The sequence below is a fragment of the Penaeus chinensis genome, chromosome 17 (assembly GCF_019202785.1).
Source record: "Penaeus chinensis breed Huanghai No. 1 chromosome 17, ASM1920278v2, whole genome shotgun sequence".
NCBI lineage: Eukaryota > Metazoa > Arthropoda > Malacostraca > Decapoda > Penaeidae > Penaeus > Penaeus chinensis.
In genome coordinates, this window is record NC_061835.1 from 4,273,670 (window position 1) to 4,296,169 (window position 22,500).

General features: G+C 37.4%; 1 protein-coding gene across 6 annotated transcripts in view; it reads left to right on the forward strand.

The window, feature by feature from the left end:
- LOC125033939 (tripartite motif-containing protein 2-like) overlaps window positions 1-22,500 on the forward strand; it is a 93,639-nt gene that overhangs the window by 33,806 nt on the left and 37,333 nt on the right. For 4 of the 6 annotated variants that reach the window (XM_047625522.1, XM_047625524.1, XM_047625523.1 and 1 more), the window contains 5 exons: window positions 7,000-7,274; window positions 7,394-7,561; window positions 8,279-8,458; window positions 16,626-17,733; window positions 19,943-22,500. The exon at window positions 19,943-22,500 is cut by the window's right edge and continues 270 nt beyond it. In XM_047625522.1, coding sequence (XP_047481478.1) covers window positions 7,000-7,274; window positions 7,394-7,561; window positions 8,279-8,458; window positions 16,626-17,733; window positions 19,943-20,190 — 1,979 coding nt within the window. In that variant the 3' untranslated portion in view covers window positions 20,191-22,500. The remainder of the gene's footprint in view (window positions 1-6,999; window positions 7,275-7,393; window positions 7,562-8,278; window positions 8,459-16,625; window positions 17,734-19,942) is intronic. The other 2 variants (XM_047625527.1, XM_047625526.1) reach the window with 2 other exon arrangements.

The following is a 22,500-nucleotide window of genomic DNA, read 5'->3' on the forward strand; positions in this document are numbered from 1 at the left end:
ACACATTTTCAATAAATCTTGTTTCTGTGTTGCATTGGCCATTCTCCCCATTAACCCAATGGCGATGGGTCACGCCAATAGGCGTCATAACAATACGCTCGAAATGTGGCGTGCAGCTGTCCGCCGCGGCGGCACACCAAAGTGCCCCGAGGCAATGATTCGGCTTGATGTACCGAATTCACGCGCTCAAAGTCGGCGCGTTGCTGCGGTTCGCCAGAGCGTAGAGTTTTTTTTAGTTTTCTATACCTGTCGCTAATGGGTTAAATAAAATAAAAAATAGACGTTGATGAAAAAGAAAGAATTTTCCAAGTGTCAAAGTCATTGTACATGGTACTGAGTTTGGTGGGATGATTATTTTCAAATTCAGTCTGTAATATATGGTTGGGACCATAATTACCAGTAGTTGCCCGAGCTCATAGTTTGTATCTATATTCATAGAATAATGCCAAGTCATACTTACTATTTTAACTAAGAAAAGTTGATATAAGTAGGAAATGCAAATGTTGTATGTTGTGACAATGGTGTAAGAGATGTCAAGTGATAGGAATGAGGGTTAGACTTATGAGCAGGTGGATGGGGAGGATCACCACCTTTGACATCAGCCATATATATATATATATATATATATATATATATATATATATATTATATTATATAGTTCATATACATCCGTAGGAGCGTATAAAGCTTCAGTCTCAATACCATGATACGCTCATCGACTGGAGTGACCTCAACTACCCAGGGTTGAAGTCTGCTGGAGATGGCTATGGCTACTCCCTGGAGATGGTGGCCATCGCTGCGGCCCGACCAGTAGTAGGTGTAGCCACCCACACTAATCGTGCCGCTGCCAGGTCTTCTCACCTCTGAGAGAGCAGCCACCTCAACTCTCAGCTGCTTCAATTCCCTCTATAGTAGTGGTAACCGATCTTCCTGTCGCAGGGAACAGACCTTCCAAGCCCCCACCCTGACAGTCCGCCTGAGGTCTAACCTCGGGCAGTCACTCCAGGGTGGGCGCCACCTCTGCCACCCCTACCAACGCCGCCCCATATAGAGGAGGTTGGCTGGCTGCAGGCCCCATAATCCACCTGCAGGGCTCCCTGGGGCTTTCCCCCACAAGCATCATGCCAGGTCGGCGGCCGCTGGGACCCAGCTGGGATGGGGAGTCCCAGCGGTTGCCAACCCAGAGGGACCCACAGCCCGCTGTACTTGCTGGGTGGGAGGGACTTTAGCCTTCCCCTCAGCACCAACAACTACACGGTTTGTTGCCAGTGGTTATCTCAGGGGGGGCTGACTGGCAAGGCCTGCCTCCCCACAGCTGCCCATTAACCCCAGGGGGCGCAGGGGCAGGAGTTAGTACGAAGCCAGGGCGTATCCACACGCCGGTGGGCCATACCTCCGTACCTTTAGGGTCCCAGAAATTAATGATTTCTAGCTCCTGGTATCAGCGTTCTGACCCGCATCGTTGGACTTGGTACAGCGGTACGGGTAGAGTGGCCAAGGAGATCGACCACATCCTCGTTGGCACTCGATGGAGGATCCTCCAGAACTGCAGGGTGTATCGAACTGCTGAGTTCTGTGGAACTGATCATAGATTAGTTGTGGCTACTCTCCGGGTCCACTTTAGAACCCCCCATCGCCCAAATGAACACCCTAGGGTGTTTCGTTTGGACAGATTGAGGGAGGACGAGTGTACCCGCGGGTTTGCTGAGGCTATCTCTGGTCGTCTCACAGCACTCGAGGGCCTGACAGACCCTGTTCTTATGTGGGATACCTTCAAGCGTGAAACGCTTGATGCAGCTCAGGAATCCATTGGTGAACGCCCAAGAACAAGACAGAATTCCATCTCGCAGGAGACACTGGAAGCCACAGATGCTTGTCGTGCGGCTTGATTGTCAGGGGATCGCAACTTGCACTGCGCTCTGGTGCGCAGGACTAGGTCACTGTTGAGAAGGGATAAGGAACAGTTTATCAGTAGTCTTGCAGAGGAGGTCGAAAGCCATTTCCTAGTAAATGACCTTCGTCCTGCCTACCAAGCTCTGAGAAAGCTGAACTCCAAGCCGCCCTCACAGACGACTGCAGTCCGCTCAGCAAGTGGCCAGATAATCTCAGATGCTGATGGGGTGCGTGTGCATTGGGCTGAGTATTTTGAGCAGGTGTATAAGGTTGATCCACCAACATTTAACTTGGACGTGGGTAATGTTGAGACTCCTCTGCCAGACCCACCCATCAGCGAGGATCCACCCTCCCTGACTGAAATCAGGGGGTCGATCTCCAAGCTGAAGAGTGGTAAAGCAGCAGGTGTTTGTGGCATCCTAGTGGAATTGTTAAAGGCTGGTGGAGAACCTATGGCAAGGGGCTTTCATGCAGTCCTGTCTGCCATCTTGCAGACTGGTACCTTTCCCCCTGACCTGCTGAGGGGTGTGGTCATCCCTCTCTAGAAAGGGAAAGGGGATCGGTGGGACTGCAGCAATCACCGAGGCATTATACTACTCAGTGTACCAGGTAAGTTACTCGCGCACATCTTACTGAGATGTATCAGGGACCACCTGTTGAGTCACCAAAAGCCGGAGCAATCTGGATTCACTCCTGGTAAGTCCACAATAGACCACATCCTGGCGTTTCGAATCATTATAGAGCGCCGTCGTGAGTTCGGACGTCGATCTCAAGAAGGCGTTTGACACGGTACATCGCGAATCTCTCTGGGAGATCCTGAGACTAAGAGGAATTCCAACAAGGATTATTGGACTAATAGCAAGCCTGTATACAGGCACTGAAAGTGCTGTAAAATGTGGTGGCGGCCTGTCGAGTTTCTTCCCTATTAGTTCAGGTGTGAGGCTCTTGCACCAACACTTTTCAACACTCGCATGGATTGGATACTGGGTAGAGCTACTGTCCAAAGTCACTGTGGAGTAACTCTGGGCAATGTCAAGGTTACAGACCTTGACATTGCTGATGATGTTGCCATGCTCTCTGAATCTCTGGAAACCTTAGTGGCGGCTCTTGATGCATTTAGCAATGAAGTGAAGCCCCTGGGGCTAGAGGTCTCCTGGTCCAAGACCAAGATCCAGGATTTTGGGGGCCTACTAGGAGACCCTGTCCAGTCGGTACGTGCTTGAGGTGAAAACATTGAAGTCACAAAGAGCTTTATATACCTCGGTAGTGCTGTTCACGACTCTGGGCTGTCAGACCAAGAAGTCAGTAGACGGATTGGCCTGGCAGCAGGGGTCATGAAATATCTCGACAAGAGTATTTGGAGATTTCGGTACCTATGCAGAAGGACCAAGTTACGTGTTTTCAAAGCCCTGATACTGCCAGTTTTACTCTATGGTAGTGAAACTTGGACACTATCTTGTGCTCTGGAATCTCGTCTTGATGCCATTTGTAACAGATCCTTGCACCGGATCATGGGGTACAGTTGGCGGGACCATGTGTCCAACCGACGGCTGCACCATGAGACCGGTACAGGACCTGTTACTTGCACAATCCGTGATCACCAACTCAGGCTATATGACCACTTGGCTCTACTCTCACAGGATGATCCTGCCCATCAGGTTGTCTCTGTCCGAGACAACCCTGGATGGAGGAGGCCTGTGGGACGACCGAGAAGGTCATGGCTTGGGCAGATCGATCAAACCTGTCGTGAGGAACTAGAGATGGGCCGGGCCCCTGCCTGGCGGCTCGCCATGAGGGACCCCGTAGGTGGAAACAAAAGGTGGATGCGGATATGCGGCCCCTGCCGGCGTTAGCCCCAAAATGATGATGATGATAATATTATATATATATATATTATATATATATATTATATTATATTTTATATATATTATATTATATTATATATATTTTAGATTATATTATATATCTATTATATTATATTCCATATATATTATATTCCATATATATATCATATTATATATATATTATATTATATATATATTATATTATATATATATATATATATTATTTTATATATATATTATATTATATATATATTATATTATATTATATTATATTATATATATATTACATATATATTATATGTATATAATATATATATATGTATATATGTATATATATATATATCATAATGCATATTATATACATTATGTATATATCATATATGAAATATATATATATATATATATATATTTATATTATATATATATGTATATATATATTTATATTATATATATAAAATATATATATATATATATTATATAAATAATATAATATATATATATATATATATAATATAATATATATAATAAAATATATATATAATTATATATATAATTATATATATAATTATATATATACATATATATATATATATATATATATATATATATATATATATGTATATATATAGTTATATATATAATTATATATATAATTATATAAATATTTTATTATATATATTATATTATATATATATATTATATTATTTATATATATATATATATATATATATATTTTATATATATAATATAAATATATATATATACATATATATATAATATAAATATATATATATATATATATATATATATATATTACATATATGATATATACATAATGTATATAATATGCATTATGATATATATATATACATATATACATATATATATATATATATATATATATGTATATATATATATATATATATATATATATATATATATATATATATATATAGTGTGTGTGTGTGTCTTGTCAACTACATGTTATCATACTGCCGCTCATTCAGATTTTGTGTAAGTCCTTGCAAGCACCTTTTCATCATTTCATCTGATGTGAGGTTATTGTATACATTCTTTACCGAGTCCAATTGTTCAGGTGGTAAGGAGAAAGAAGACTCTCATTTCACTGTGGCTTGGGGGTGCCCTGAGGGTCCTAGGCTCTGTCCTCTGGTAATGTAGCTACATTGCCTCGCTAGTTAACAAAACTTGGATTTTTTTTTTTTTTGAAAAAAAATCATCAAGGGCTATATAGGAAGCATGTGACTCATTGCGGCAGAGCACACAGGTCCATTTAAGTGCCATTAAAAAGCTTTAAAGGAGCCTTAGAGCTCTGAAACCTTTACACGACATTGTCAGAACATTGCTTGATTTTTTGAGGCGGGAAACTCCTAAACACATTTTGGCTTGATAACAATGATTTTTACACTGGGTACCCCATTAAGTAAGGAAATTATTCTGTGGATTGCTAATGATTTTAAAGGAAGATTAGATAGAAGAACAGGATATTTACTAGAAAGAGAAAAAAGAACATATATCCTCATTTTTGTATGCCATTCTATAGATGAATTGTAGGTCCTGGTGCCAAACACCAAAGGGTGGGGGGGGGTCTTTTATGCTTTAGTTGTCTAACTTTCAGAAAGTAACAGCTTGAAAAAAAAAAAAAAAAAATTCATTGTTCTATATAAATGTGAAAATTATACTTTCATGCCATATCATTTTTACCAAAAAGAATTAATTACAGAAGTGACATAAAAGCAAAGTAATAACAACATTTTTCCATTAATCCATTGGTGACGGGTATAGAAAATTAAAAAAAACTCTACGCTCTGGCGAACCGCGGCAACGCACCGACTCTGAGCGCGTGAATTCGGTACATCAAGCCGAATCATTGCCTCGGGGCGCTTTGGCGCGCCGCCGCGGCGGATAGCTGCACGCCACATTTCGGGCGTATTGTTATGACGCCTATAGGTGTGACCCGACGCCATTGGGTTAATATGGAAAATGATAAGCATTACCAACTTCCTTTGTGCCTACTTCTCTAGTCTCTCTAATCGTTTCCTGCTAAGTGAAAGTTCCATAAATTTTTGCACACTTCTGAAATTGCTCATCTTGTTCAGGAAAGAAAGGCAATAGCAGCATAAATCCAGCCAGTGTTTAAGGACCATTAGCCACTCAGCTAAGAGCACAGTTGCCAATTTATACCTTGTTCTCAGATATTTCTGATATTCCATTTTCTGTACATTTTTGGTTAATTTACTCCATTACAAACCAAAGTCATACCAATTTCTTGTTAAAATATTATATTATGGTAGAATAATGCTATGATTATATATAAAAAAGAAGAAAAATACAGAATTGGCTTAACCCATTTGGCCTGGATATATGTTCTGTCCCCTGTAGTTTATCAGTAGGCCCTAGTTACCGATCCTGATTTCCCCATTCCTTGAAATGGCGGGAAAATGTGTTTTTCTTACTAAAACCATTGCTATAAATACTGTGATTATTGTTATTGATGTATGATTATTAAATTGTCATTAAAATATTTTAGACAATGAAATGATACAAAAGACCCTTTCCTAAAGTGAAGGAAAAGGGTAAACAGGTGAGATAGGTAGTTCTGATAACTGGCTATTTGGTGATTAAGAACTTGTAGAGCCATTTATGTGTAAATACAATAAATAAATGTGTATTACAGTGGGCATGGCATGTATTCTTGCCACACGAGGTGAATGGGTTAAACGATTTGTTAAATTTGTGAATTCTGGGCATTCATACATCATTGCTTAGGATAAAGGAATGTTGATGAACCTTGTACCAGCATGAAGAAAGTTTACATTATTTAACTAGAGGTGGTGGGTATCTTGATTATGGAGAGTTTAGGGAACATAGTAGAATGCTCAACTAAATTTCCCTTCCAGCGGTGTATGGTACACTATGCTATGAAGGCTATCACTTGTAAGGCAGTAAATTACATATTTTAGTATTAGTATTAACCTGATTCAGATGGGTCACTTGTACAGGCATCATAAACAGCTTGGTCTGCGAAGTATGCCTGTACACGCTGCGACGCGCTAGAGCACATGGAGCAGAAAGTTCTGCTTGATGTGGTGGACTCCCGCGCCCAGTGTCTGGCCGTTGCCAGAAATCACTAGAGTTTATCATGCTCAGGGATTTCTGTTACCCAGCAGTGATGGGTTAACTAGGAAAAAACTTGCACCCATTCCATTGCTTTGGTACAGCACTTCAACACGTGTCAATATAGTCAAATTATGGACAGGTTCCTTCGATGGAGGAGAACACACCCCAAAGCTGCTTCACTGCTCGCACACAGTGTGCCTTCACTGTCTCACAGGAATTGTAGCCTCCCATGCCAGGGACGATGGCACATTTCGCTGCCCAATATGCCGGGAATCTATACGAATCCCCTCTGGTGGAGTGGCTGCTCTGCCACCATCGTTCCTGGTTAACCAACTCTTAGATCTCATGTCAAGACAAAGAAGAGAAGTTATACCTAAATGTTCTACACATGCCAATCAGGTAGGCAAATAAGATTTCATGAAAAATTTGGAATATTAAATAGCAGAGATTGCAGGTTGTGAAAATAGGCAACTATGAAATTACTTTTTTTTACTAAATATAAATTCTTCCTTTTATAGGAGCTGTTATTCTGTGAGTCTTGTGACCTTGTCTTCTGTACTCAATGTAGTAATGGCTCCCACCAGGGAAGTGCAGCAAGTTACCAACATACTGTTATTCCACTTTCTATTGCCATCAAAAGAATGTCGGAGATCCTCTGTTACAAAGCAAATGAATGTTATTCGAAGGTAAGTGAAAATAATGTTTTGAAACTTGTTTAGGGAACAGGTTTTTGTATTCCAATGATAAAATTGGAAATAAATTCTTATAAATTATAATTCTTATATAAAAGAAAAATAACTGCTAGTTTGTGAAATGAATGTAAATGGTAAAGTTGTAATTTATCAGAGAAATTTTGCTTCTATTGTTTCTATTGTTGTATTTTTGGATAATAAGCAATATCTGCGACAGATCTGAACTTTCATCATTCATATGTTGTCTGAACAAATCTGGATGGAGTGAGTAATTTCATTTCAAGAAGTATTTGAAATCTTGGGAAATAGATTTGGATGGTAGGTCTTACAAAATTGACTGGTTCTTTTCTGTAAATAGTATACCAACTCCTTTCTGAATTCCTTCTGATTCTGACTCCAGCCCTTTTTTTTTTTTTTTTTTTTTTACTGTTTTGTTCATGCAGATTCAATGTTGACTGATTAACAGATATTTGCATGTTTTTAGTTGTTACTTTTTATTTGCTATTAGTAAATCCATATTATCTTGAAGGGAAAGAAGCCATTGGTGTTTATTTTTTCATGTAAGTATATGGAAATAGTGAAAAAATAGTTGAGAATTTGCTTAAATTTCATATTATTTATTAGTGTGGGATATTCTTTTTGCAAAAAAAGAAGCAAATTAATATGTTTGGAATTTAGTCAACAGTTGAGTTGTTCATACTTACTTAACAGTTAAATGAAGCCAGTGATGCAGTGACATCAGAGATGCACCAGCTGGATCATGCTGTTGACAACACCTTTGAAGATGTCAACAGAGCTTTCCAGGCCATTATTGACATTATAGAACAGCGGAGAGATGCTGTTATCAGCAATGTTAAAAAGATGAGGGATGAGAAAAAAAAAGTTTTACAAGTAAGTCAGTTTATTTGTATCATAAATTATTATATGATATATATTGCATCAGTTACTATACATATAGACTCTCTAATGGAGGACAATTATTATGCTTAAACTTTTGCCTTTCCTATTTTTAGGTTTGATTATTTAATGGCTTCAGGAGGACTTTCTGCTAATTTTGGAGCTATTTTTGGGCATTGTTGCAATATTTTTACATAGTTATCTATTGCTTAACAGTAGTAGTAGACTCTCACCTAACTCCTATAGATAGATAATGATTAACCTCCTTGTGCCCGGGCCATGCTTATAGCTGTCATAGCAAACCAACTCATCATGACGGGTATGGCTATAGGTGTCACAATGCACTAGAGCAAGTCAAACAGGTAGGTCTGCTACACGTAGTGGACTCCTGGGCTAAACAGCAGGACAGTTGCCAGAAGTCACCGTTAGGGTTTAATCTGGAAAACAAAGGATGTGAACAGCAGCAAAGTAATGAACTACTGGAGATATCAGATATACACCTAAGCAGTATCTTTAGAGGTGCTTTGTGGTGGAAGACATGCACTCCCCTTATTGGACTCACTGTAGTTAAATATCTATTTAGATGAAAATGGATCATGTCTTGGAGATTTCAGCTCCAACAGCCAATTGTCTTCCCTAAAGAGAGCACTACACTTCGAATAGCAAATGCACATCTTCCTGGAAGGCCTTGGGAAATAGGTGAAAAAAGGTGTTTTAGCCAAACAAATTGCAGTAATTTGTTTAATTGTAAGAATATATTATATGGGCCCTTATGTATAACATATCCAAAATGAAACAAATTTGGACATTTTGAATTTGTGTAATTCACTTTTTAACTCTTTTTGAGGCTACGTTTTCCCAATGTGTTTAACTCTCAAATTTAGTTTTTGTGTGAGCAACCCCAGAATTGGAAAACGGGTATATATTTCTTCTTTCTTTCTTTCTTTCGTTTTTTCTTTTCTTTTTTTCTTTCAATTTTGGAGTTAAAATAAATTTTAGTTTGTTCTGTTGCATGAATGTGTCATTTGAACAGAAGGAACACTATAGTAATAAATGGGACAGTTTAGGCCATCTTGAATTTGCATATTTCCATATTCACTATGAGCTTTGAAATATTTCCTCAAATATCGCTTCTCAGTATTTAAGTATATTGATGATTAATAGGAATGTGATTGCAAGAAATTCATTTCAGGCATCTGATTTAACCCTTGATCCCTTTGGGCTCCTGGGTCAAATGTCAGCTGTACTTAATATTTAAAAGAATTATGATATTGAAATTGACTTAGGAATTACCTTGATTGTAACAGATACAAAATTAACTAAGATGAAAAACCTCTTTGGGGTGTGTCAAAAAAAAAAAAAACAGTTATTCTACTTCAAAATATATGCACTAACCAAATTAGCCATTATTTTGTCTGTTTTTTCATCTGTTAACCTCTTACAGCCAGCAAGCCTATATCTGTCATGAAAACCCAACTCTTCATGACAGGTATGGCTATAGGTGTCATGACTTGATTTCTTGTACCGTCATTGTACGGTTAATGCGTTTGGAGAAGTGCAAGCCTGACACTTTTCTCATAAATCTGTACAGTATAACCCATGTTTTTTGTATGAACAGTGATGAATGTCACAAAAGTCTTTACAATTGTATCGGACTACTTTCAGTAAGGCATATAAATATATAATGACATGTGAAATATAGGCTAATTGCAGACAAACAATATAAAACTTCATAAAATAATGTCTCAAAAGATTTTTTTTTTTTTTTTTTTTTTTTACTTTTTAAAACTTTGTAGAGAATTTATTTTTTTTATATATTTCTTTGAGCTTTGGCATGCTTGTTTTGGACAAATAAAAAAAAATTATATGAATATTTAGTCAAACAAGAAGCAGCATATGTACCAAATGGGGTGATTTGCTTGCTTTTTCCATAATAGTTTGTCATGCATAATCAAGCATTGGTGTTATTCCATGATCTATGAAGAGTTTCTAAAAAAAAAAAAAAAAGTATGCAATTTTAGGGCTGTCATGTAAATGTACACATACATAAGTATTTTTATTTCATACATGTCATTTTGGCTCTGCAATGATTTCCATAAATTTTACAAATAATTATGACAGTGCATGATTTCATGCATTTTGTTTTTTAACTATTCATTCAGATTGAAGTTCAATCATCACTGAACATATCCTGTTAATTTCATAGCTCCATATATTTTTTTAATGATATTTTAAATGTGCACTTTCCCTTGACATTTGCAGTGGTACCTCTTAACCCAATGGCGACGGGTCACGGCTATCGCCGTCATAACAATACGCACGATGTGAGGCGTGCGGCTGTCCGCAGCGGCGCCGCGCCAAAACGCCCCGAGGCAATGATTCGGCTTGATGTACCGAATTCACGTGCTCAGAGTCGGCGCGCTGCCGCCGTTCGCCAGAGCGTAGAGTTTTTTTTAATTTTCTATACCCGGTGCCATTGGGTTAATATCACTTCTTAGGCAGACTTCAGTTTGATAATAAACACATGAAAACTTTTCTTGCATAGTTTAGATGAGTGTGTTTTTTTCTGTGTCATTTTCTTCTAATGGTGCTAATTTATCTAATGTATTTCTATTTCTAAAGATGGCATTGGTAACTAAAGTTATAATGATAATGATAATAAGAATTACAATAACCGTAACAATGACCATAGAAATAATAATGTTGGTAATAATAATAATACTGATGATAATAACAACTACTATTATTTTTATTCTTATCCTTATTATTATCCTTATTATTGTTATCATCTTTTATCATTGTTAGTATTGATGTTAATATTAATAATTCATGATATCTTTACTTCTATTATTTCAATATAATTATTTCTAGTACTTTGGTACTAACATTATTATCATTGTTATTGTTATCATCATCCATCATCAATGATCACCAGTCATCATCATCATCATCAGTCAATAATCATCATCAATCATCATCATCATCAATCCCCCCCCCCCCCCCCCAATCCTTTGCCCGTTGTTGTCGTGGGGGGGCTTAGGAGACAAAGACTGAGACCCAATGATGGGGAACTCCTCGACCTTGGGACTCAGCCATCGACTCAACTAATTTTGCATGGTCTTTTTTCCCACTCATACTTTTCGTTTCAGTTTCTTCACCAATCCCTTCTACTATCCACCTCCTAAGGTGTGAGAGCCATGCTGAAAGGATGAAAGGCTGACTCTTTGTCAGTCCTGAACGGCCTGAGGGAACCATGGGCACGGTATTCCCCTGCCATACCTGGCCCTTACCCCTCAAGGGGACCCTGAGGGGTGGACTATTTCTTTCCCCAACATACTCCAGGCTTATCATGGCCAATGATGCTTGCCCCTTTATCAAATAGCCCCAATCCCAGCTCTCCTTTGACCACGGCTCCAAACACTGCAACAACTACCCCCTCATCAATGCATACTAGTACAGTATCAACCCTAATCAACAACCAACCCCCAGGAGACATTTCTACTCTCCCAACATACTCAACTTCAACACCTTTACTCCCACAACCTTCTTCATCAACCACCCCATCTCCCCTTATTACTACCTTACAACCTTATTGCCCACCTCCCCATAACACTACCCCCCTCAACACTACTCCCTCCTCCACACGTCCCCGCACTTCTACTACCCCCACCTCTACAAGAATCCTAAATACTCTATTTGGCCCAGCTAAATGGGACCGATTTTTCGTGATCCCTCCCACAGCTCCCTACTCTGACTACACCCTTCTCTTCCAGCGGTGTCTCCAAAAACAAGTAGACAAAGTCTCTTTCCGTAGCCGACCCGATCGTTCCCGTTTCGTCACAGTAACATCTGAAAACCAAGCTATAACATTATCAAATCTAACTGATCTATATGGTAACCCCATCCCTGCAAAACCCCATCCAACCCTCAATACTTGCACCGGTACTGTTTCTATCTCCCCAGCAAATTGCCCTATCTATAACAAAAATTGGTCAGGTTGTGGAGAAGACTTACTCGCCTGTCTCACGGACTATGGTGCAATATCAGTACAGTGCTAATCCATTCCTCCCAGAGGTCATTGTAAGAACCCCACTAACATTGCCAAAATTACATTCCATGACCTTCCCTTTAATGTTTACATTGGTGGAGAATCCCTTCCTGTCCGACCATATCAACCTCCTCCTCGTCAGTGCCAAAATTGTTGGCGTTTAGGACACCCAGCCAAACACTGTCATTCCACAGCCAGATGCCCTCTATGTGCCCAACCTGGCCATACTCGATCAAACTGCTCTGCACAATCACCCACATGTGCAAACTGTGGCGGCCCCATAATGTATTTTATAGAGGCTGCCCCACCTACAAATTTGAGTCTGAGGTAGCAACTCTCAGATTCAGAATTGGACTCACTCTACGTGAAGCCAGACAGGAGGCTCGTCGACGAGGTTTTTCTCTTACCCCCTACTCTAGTAATGTCGCTCACTCTGCCACTCCCCCTACCCCCCTAGCTCCTACACCGTCTCCTAAACCTAACCCCCCTCCATCTAACTTCCCCTCTTCTACCTCCTACCTTCCCCAGTCAAATTCTTTTACCATTCTAAATCCAGACACTCCAATCTCTACTACAGCCCCAACACCTTCCCCTCTCCCTCCCTGCACTACCCGCAACAGACAGAATAAACCCCCTCTTCCCCTACCCCACAATCACCTTCACCTTCCTTTGCCCCTATTCTTCAGACACCAGACTTCTCTTCCCCCACTTACAAGAAAACCTTTATCTCACAAAACTCCTCAACCAACTCCACTACAGAAACTCTTGAAGAAATCCAGAACTACATAATCGAGTCCCAAACTAATACTCATCCACCTTCAAATTCTACAACTCCCACTCCCTCCACACTCAAAGTGACTGCTGATATCCATCCTCCTCCTACTCATATTCTCCCTACACCCAATCCTCCTACCCCATCCCAACAAAACCCATTCCCCCCGACTCCAGCCCCACCTATATTAACCCTCCCACCATCCCCTCTATCCCTTCCACTCCCTCCTGGATACACACATGAATCCCTCATGTCACAAGTACCCTCTTCCCCAGACCCTCTACCTCCCGACACCCCTCCTGATACAACACCACCTCCCCAATCTCATTCTTTATCCCACCCTCTAGCACCTTCCCCTTCAAATTCTCCAACACGCACTGCAATCTTTACCACTAAATATCAGATATCATTACAGAATCTTACACTTTCTGCTTTGACAACCTGGTTTCCTTCCTCAAGCGCATATATATCCTTCACTTGATCTAACCCTTTACATTACCTCATCCGACCCTAACCCATTCACTCACCAATTCCTTAACCCAGCTTTAACAACTAATCACTAACCCAACCACCCTTCACTAACATTAACTATAGTGCTACATGACCTTAGATGTCTAGCACATTTATTTTGCTTTTAACCATTAATCATCATCATCATCATCATCATCATCATCATCATCATCATCATCATCATCATCATCATCATCATCATCATCATCATCATCATCATCATCATCATCATCATCATCATCACTATGGAACACTGCATGTTAAAGATAAATAGTCCATAAATGATTGGGTTCTAGTTGTAATATATACATGAATCAAGTAAACAGAGTAAAATATGATATTGCTTTAGTTGCATGTCATTAGTAAATGAAAAATTATTGAACTTAATTAAGTAATACTGTCTGAATTATTTGTTCTACATTTCTAGTCAGGTGGGTGATTTTATTGTCGATTCTGTAAATGTAAATCAAACTTTGGAGCACAAACTTTAGAAATGGAAGGCTTTCCCTTTGGCCCAGGGGCCTACAGGTCAAGGGTCAAATAAGATGCCTGAAATGAATTCCTTGATCTTATTCCAATCAGAAGTCAATACATTTGTATGTAAATAAATGGATTATTGAGGAAATATTTTAGCTCAAATAATGAGAGAGGCTGCCATTTTAGATATGGAATTAGACAAAATCAAGATGCCTAAATTGATCCCATTTATTACTATGGTGTTCTTTTTGGTCCGAATAAATACATTCATGCAATTGAACAATCCTATTTTAATTTATTTTGCATGGATTTAAGATTGTGTCTTTTAACTCTGACATTTAAACTTGAAATTAGTAGGTTAGGAGAATGTGAGGTTCACTTGACCTCCATTCTGGGTAGTATGTGCAAGTGACTAAGCTTGCCTGTGGGGCCTTTTTCATACACAATGGGTGCATAGCTCTCACCATGCCACACCAGCAAAATAATGTGATTTTTTAATATCACATGTATAAAAAACATGATTTAAATGTTTTTGCATTTACAAACATGCATGATATGCATTTTAGTTCCTAGATTGAACCTGTAGTAGCCTGATTATGTACATTAGCATTCATTTCAATTTATTAAATAAGGTTTGTTACACTGTGTACAATATTGAATGTGGTTTTATTGAAGGATTAAATAAATAAGAATTGATAATTTTTGCAAATCTTATTTTTATGCAATGTAAGATTATATACAGTGATACACATGCCTGCTGCCACCACAGTTTAAGTACTTCCCATATTTGTGTAGTACTTCAAGACAGTCACACTGGCAGAGTGCCAAAAGACAATGGAGTAGCTGACACAAGTGAAAGTTACTTACAAGTTTACATTAACAGCAAGAGAGTGCTGTGTTTTAGTGCGTGACATCTCGGCATGGCAGGTGAATGATTTATGTGCTAAAATTCATCCTTCATATAAAACAATAGCCAGTCATAGCATTACACATCCCATTCTCCCTTAGGCTTTGCCTGGTGTGAGCATGAGGGTTCCTTATAGAGAAGAGCATAAAGTGTAATTCACGCGTCATTGTAACGTGATGTGAATGACCTGTTGCCCGGAACCGCTCCCAATTTGGCCTTGACATGAATAACATGTCACCTGGACCCCTGAACAAGTCAGTTGTGACATAAACTCCACTTCCTCTCCATTTTACGTTGAGGATTTGTGTGTGTGTGTGTGTTTTATACCAGTTCCAGGGTTTCTCTAAGCAGATTTTAATATCCTATCATTTTGTTACATATACCTTTTCCCATGTGATGCACCATTGTGGAAAGCAACGGGAAAATATGGGAAATTGTAATCACCAAAAAGGTTAATAGTGTGAATTTCAGATTCAAAATGTCCAAATTTGTCCCATTTTGGATATCTTTGTCCAATATGACTAACTGTTGCAACTTGTCTGATTTAAAAAGCTATTTCCCATGGAAATGTGCAGCCAACAAGCTATTCCCCAAGCTTAGCAGTAAGTTCCAAAACTGTAAAAAAAAATGGTGCATAAGGCCACAGGAACTCTCTGATTAAGAGCAAATGGGATGGGGCGAGCCTTGGTGTTGGTGGCTGTGTTCTCTTCCTCCTCCTCCTCCTCCTATTTCTTTTTAGTGCTATGTGCTGTTTGCATTGTTTGTCCCTGCGAGTTAATTGTGGACCAGATGAAGTGCAAAGGACATCTACTGCAGCTGTCGCTCATCTGGAAACCACAAACCTTTGGATAAGTGCCAGAAAAGGGGCAGATGATTAAATGATGAGAGACACGCACACACTTACCCACAGCACTCCCAGGCTTCTAAGTTAGAAAGGAGTAAGAAGAAAAGACAGGTAGAGAAGCAGAGGGAGAGAGAGGAGCATAAGAGTGCAACACTAGGGACACACAAAAATCATTAACAGAGAACAAGCTCACTCTGCTTTAGAAAAGTAGAGATTAAGAATAACTAAGAAAAGACATGCAGCAATTACATTAAAATTGTGAAAAAGGACAACCTAGAAGTTGATGAAACCAGAAACACTCATTGGAGCAGGGTAGGATACATATCATGGTAAATCTGGAAAGCATGTAAACAGCACTGTTTACATCCTGAAGCAGAAAGGCAAATTTTAATACATTACATCTAGTAGAGATGATGAGGAGAATAGGTTTCTGACTAGGACTTGGATGCATGGTAGCAATGAATGAACTCTGCTGATATTTCCAGTTAAGCTATTATGCCTTAACTTTTATAAGCTTTATTCCGGACCTCAAGGGACCAGAAAAATATAATTATTATTTTGTCTAAAGAATTGCACAAGTAAATTAATATTTTGTACTTTCAGGACCAACTTGACATCATTGAAAGTGAAAGACGCAAAGTCCAGCAAGAATGCGAAGGCCTTCAGTATCAAGTTGAAGTCCGGAATATAACAAAAAAAATTGCCCATTTAAATACAAAAATAGACTCACTTTCAACACTGGTTGAGCCACGAGAAAATGCGTTTCTTCGTTTTGAGAGTCAGCACAATGAGGCATTTGAACACATCCAGACTACCATAGAAGACTATGGCAGGGTGATGACTAGCAAGACATTCCCAAGCTTGTGTTTCATGAAGGCCAAGAAAGCTATGACTCACCTAAGGAGTGAGGTAGTGGTCTACACTGTGGACTATGATGGAGAAAGCCAGACAACTGGAGGTGATCCATTGGAGTCGGAAGTCAAGTCGGAGGGTGGAGATCTGATTGACAGCCAGATTGAAGATAATGAAGATGGCACATATTCTGTCTTTTTCACTCCAGAAAATGGGGGGAACCATAGTGTGGCAGTGAAGATATTTGGCAGGCCTATAAAGGAGAGCCCACTCATTGTTGAGGTCTTAGATGAACACAATCCAGATATTGTTTATGGGTCCCGTGGCTCTGGGAAAGACCAGTTTCTGCAGCCTGTGGGGATCTGCATTGATGACAATGAATATATGTATGTAGCTGATACCGGGAATTCTAGAATCAAGGTTTTGAGTCCACAGCTGAAGGAAGTGCAGCATATTGTAGGGGATGCCCTAGAAGGTAGAAGTGTCACAGGTATAACGAGGACACCCAGTAGCTCACTTGCCTTTGTCAACTGGAGAAAAAAGACTATCACAGAAGTCACGTCTTCAGGCCAGCTTCTGTCACAGTTTACCCACGACCAGTTAAAAGAACCTACAACCCTTGCTGTAAACTGTGATGGAGAGATTCTAGTTGCAGATAATGCAGCCAACTCAATCTTTGTCTTCCTACCAGGAGGGAAATTAGTGAGAAGATGGGGGGTTAAAGGAAACAAACCAGGCCAGTTGGGATCAATAGCTGCATTGTGTACTGGACCAGAGAATGAAGTAATTGTTGCAGATTCAAGAATACAAGTGTTCTCACCAGAAGGGCAGTATGTACGCACCATTTTCGAAACTAAAGGTTTGTATTTTATGTTAAAGCTTGTATTGGTTTATTCTTAAAATCCTGATCAGTGATTATTGAGGACTCTAGTTACACTATTCAAAAAGATTGCCCAAAACTATTTTCATGGGCCAATGTCTATCATGACTGTAGTGTTGTTTATTGGCCTAAATTTTTGGAAAATAAACTATCCATCATGATGCAGATATGTATAATAGAAAGGCTATAAACTGTGATTGGACTGAAGTGATAATTGTATCATATGTATACCCTCGGCAAGACATACATGCTACTCAGAAACAATGAGCTTCAGTAATGCAGAATGGTTACATGGAATTTCTTGAGAATACTAGTGCTCAATCATTTTAGTAGTTTTTTTCCAGCTTTCTTTTATTTCTTTTCCTGAAATATCTTTTGCACAAGTCTTAAGATCTGTGAAAGCAAAATATCTAGTTTTTCTTTATTGTTTGTGTCTGGCCAGCCTAAAATAACTTCCGTAGAGGAAAGGATTATTAGACAAGTCCAGAATTAGGGTCCCCAGTGACCAATGAACAAGATTTTTAGCCTATCTAGCAATACTTTTAGAAGATCAGATAAGCAAAATAAAATAAAAAATTTGATATATGAAGATATGATGTATCACAATTTTTTTAGACAAATATTTGTTTTGTAATTATTAGGGTCTCTTGGACAAAACAGAAAAAAGCATTGTAATCAGATATTAGTATTTCAGACTATTATTATTATTATTATTATTATTATTGTTATCATTATTATTGTTGTTATTGTTATTGTTATTGTTATTGTAATTATTATTATCGTCATCGTTATCGTTATTGTTATTATGTTTTTGTTTTTCTTTTTGTTTTTATTATTTTTATTAATTTAATATTTTTATTATTATTTTTATCATTATTATTATTATTGTTATTGTTCTTATTATTGTTACTATCTTTATTATTTTTAGAGTTATGATTTTAATGATTAATAAGATGATGATAATTGTTATTACAGTTACTATGATTATTATGATTGTTATTATTAGAACTTTATTATTGTTATTATTATTATGATTATGATTATAATTACTATTATTATTATAATGATTATTATGACTTTTATACATATTAGTTATGATTACATGATTATTTTATTTACTATCATATTGATTATTCTTCATTATTATAATGGCTATATTTTTTTTATCTTTACTGATTTTATTAATTGTTATTATTATTGTTATGATTATTAATATTGTTGTTATTTGTGTTATTGTTATTGTTAATAATCCATTTGATTTGAACACACACGCATAATATTAAAACACCTTACCACCTCTTTCCAGTGCTATTACCCCCCCTTTTTTTTTGGGGGGGGGGGCATTATCAAGATATAAAGAGATTGATTTTGTTGAGCAGCTTCCATAATATTATCTCTCTAGGTAGTTTACATTGTGTAGTAAGAGTGACAACAAGTTGCATTGTGTTATTTCTTATATTTTCCTATTCAGTTTTCTGAGGCACACCCAGTATGAGCACTAATGTCAGGAAAGAATAGGTTAATGAGCATGGACATTGTGTTCTTCTTGGAGAACACAAGCTTGCAAATAAACCCCATCCTGTAGGCCCACAAGTCAGTCTCCGTCTAAATGCACCCTTGGCTAATTTTTTTTTCATGTCAAGTTGTCCACATCACCCAGATCCTATGGGTTAATTTTTTTTTTTCTAGAAAATTTATTTTGCTTTGTAACCATTAACCACCATTCTTTCAATTAATTATTGCTGATAAGTATTATTGTTGGTATTTTTATTGTTATTATTATTATTGTTATTATTATTGTCATTATTATTATTATTTACACTTAATTTTAACCATTGCCGCCAGGGAAAATGAATAATAAATGGGGAAAGGGAATCAATGGGACTGTGTGGCATCACACTGCTCAATATAAAAGCTCAGCACCAGGGACTTATTGATTAATGATTGTCCTTACTATCATTATCATCATTATTATTATTGTTATTGTTATTAGTGTTATTTTTGTTATTGTTATTAGTATTTTATATGATTCTTTTTTCTTTTTTTTTCTTTGTATATATCTGTGTTTCTATGTTCATATACTTTTTCCAGTGTGGAAAAAAGTAAAAGTGAAAGAACTACAAGAAGTTTAAATCAATAAAAATCATGCTTAATGAATGGAGATTTCTCACACAAAATTAATTTACAGGTAAAGGACCAAAGGGGACTTATGGAGGCCTCTTTCTTGACCCAAAGGGCTTATTGCTTGCCACCAGACAAGAACGCAATAACTCCTGCATCCAGGTATTTGACTACATTCTTGGAACTTTAATATTTACAATAGACTCTAGAGAAGCAAAATTAAAACGGCCATCAGGATTAGCCACGACTCAGGATGGTTATGTGATAATTGTTGACCTTGGCAATGATTGTGTCAAGAAATTCCGGTACATGTAGAAATGGATTCATAATACATTGGATACACATATTTAAAATGGATTAATTGGCTTTGTTTTTGTTTAAAGAATGTTGATGATAACTATCCATGTACAGAACTGAGTGAAAGAGAAGTCAGTTTACTCCAAAACAGATGTTACATTTGAATATTTCATATCACTGTTCTTGAACAATGAGATTTAGTGAGGATTATCTTGGCAAGAGTTGGATTTCATTGGTTTTATAATGATGATGTTGTTTTGTGATATTAACTTTATTTCCTCATTTGGTTGGTACTGAATCATAATTTCATCATTAAATTATGTGCTGTATTCATTAATTATAATAATAGAGATTAAGATGGTAGTAGTCATATCATTCATTCTTATTTTTGTATTAAAAGTGACATTGTCATAATTGGTGTTATCTTTTCATTTTCACAGATTTAAATTTTATTCATGCTTTTGATATTTACACATTTTATTTATAATGAACTGAAATTCAAAAGTACTTACAAGCTTTAGGAAATTGTGTTGACAAAAAGTACTTAATATTTACCACTGTACTTATTGTATATCAAGCCAAGGTTGTGGACCAGCAGAGCATAGCATTTTTTTAAGTCATTGGAGACTAGAATATAGAAAAAGGACTAGTAAGCTACTGAAAGTGCAAAGGGATCATTATCCTCTTCTTAATTTGTGTATGTACTTAGGATTTTCTTATATGTACAAGGATATGAACAGAAATGTTTGTCAGATTTTCAGAAATATTTTGTAGTTGATTTTGAATGAGATTTTTCTGTACAGTGGTCATCAGAAAAGGAACATGTACACTAGATACTTTGCATTATGTATTACATTTTTATTAACATAATGTTACATATGATGCAGTATACACACACACATAACAGTATGTGATCAATGAAATATTGATGTTTAACCCCCTCTACAAGGGCTAGAGTTCATAGTGCAACACTCACAGATGGGCATATTCTTGAAAAAAAATCTAGAAAAAAAATATTTTGCCTTCTCAAAATAGTAATTGTACAGTAAAGAATAAAAATAAAGTATGAACTTTGGTAGAATTGAGCTTCCAGGTGACTGAGCAGCCGTGAAAATGTCAGCAGGCACACTAACTCATCCCTGAGCACCAAGGGGAGTTGACTGTGAAGAGATAAGGTATGGCAGAGATTACCTATACACACTATCTGGCAATTTTTCCCAGTTCCCAATTCAAATATGTCCAGGAAACTGTAAAATGTCTTAGAAGGAGATTCATCACTGCATATATGCACGTTTTAAAATGGAACCTGGCCATGAAGGTTTTAGGGATGCCACTTACATAGTTATATCATGTAATGCTGGTTTAAAAGAGACCAATTTCAGAGACCAATTTCTTATGAAAGACCAATTTTTTGAGAGTAAGGCCATTGCATATTATCTATTTAAAGAATACTTAACAAACATTGAGTAGTGAAATCAACATTTTCCTGAAATAATGAAAGCTTTTAAATCACCCAACATTTGCAGAAGAGCTTTTCCTTTTATTTTGCATGTTTGGCAACTTAATACTTTGTTTGGAGCTAAATCTCAGTAGTGGTGAAGAAAGTTGGCTATTTGTTTAATAATCCATTAAAAGAAGTTCCCTATAAGAACAGCATTAGTTAGTAACTTATGACTGTCAGTAGAAATAGAAAATAAAATTGTTCTGGGAGAACATCTTTAATATCTCAGGTTTAATATTATGCATATCAAGGTTGCCCATTGCAAAGAAAGCCTGTTGTGCTTTCTTTGTTGTTAAACACAGAAGCCTATGATCAAATATATGAAATGTAGAATTTTAATACCTTTTTTCTCTAGAGTCAAATCTCCTTATATTCATGTTTTTAATGCTTTTAGGAAAGAAAGACTGAGTCTTACATAAATGGGCAGTTTTCCAAATTCCTTGAAAATTCCTAGTGTATGTAAACTAGATAAAGTGTTCACACTGTAAGTAGACCACCTACAGAATTTCTACCCAATATCTCGCCATTATTCATATGTTCCCAGGATTAAACTTATAGAATGGTCATGGCATGGTGTATTCCATTAAGGTGATAAAGCTGTGTGGATGATAATGAATACAACTCAAGCTAGCACTGAAGCACTATTTTTTCTGTTTTAGATAGTAGCTGCCTTGGTACTCCTAAGTTCTTTGGTTTAGTCATTACATTACTAGTATCCTTAGGTCTTTCATTTAATTAATTCCACTATAAAACTACTGTGGGTTCTCTTTTTATATTTGAATACTTTGATCTCATGAATGCTTTAGCAACCTGAGAGAAGTCTTTGT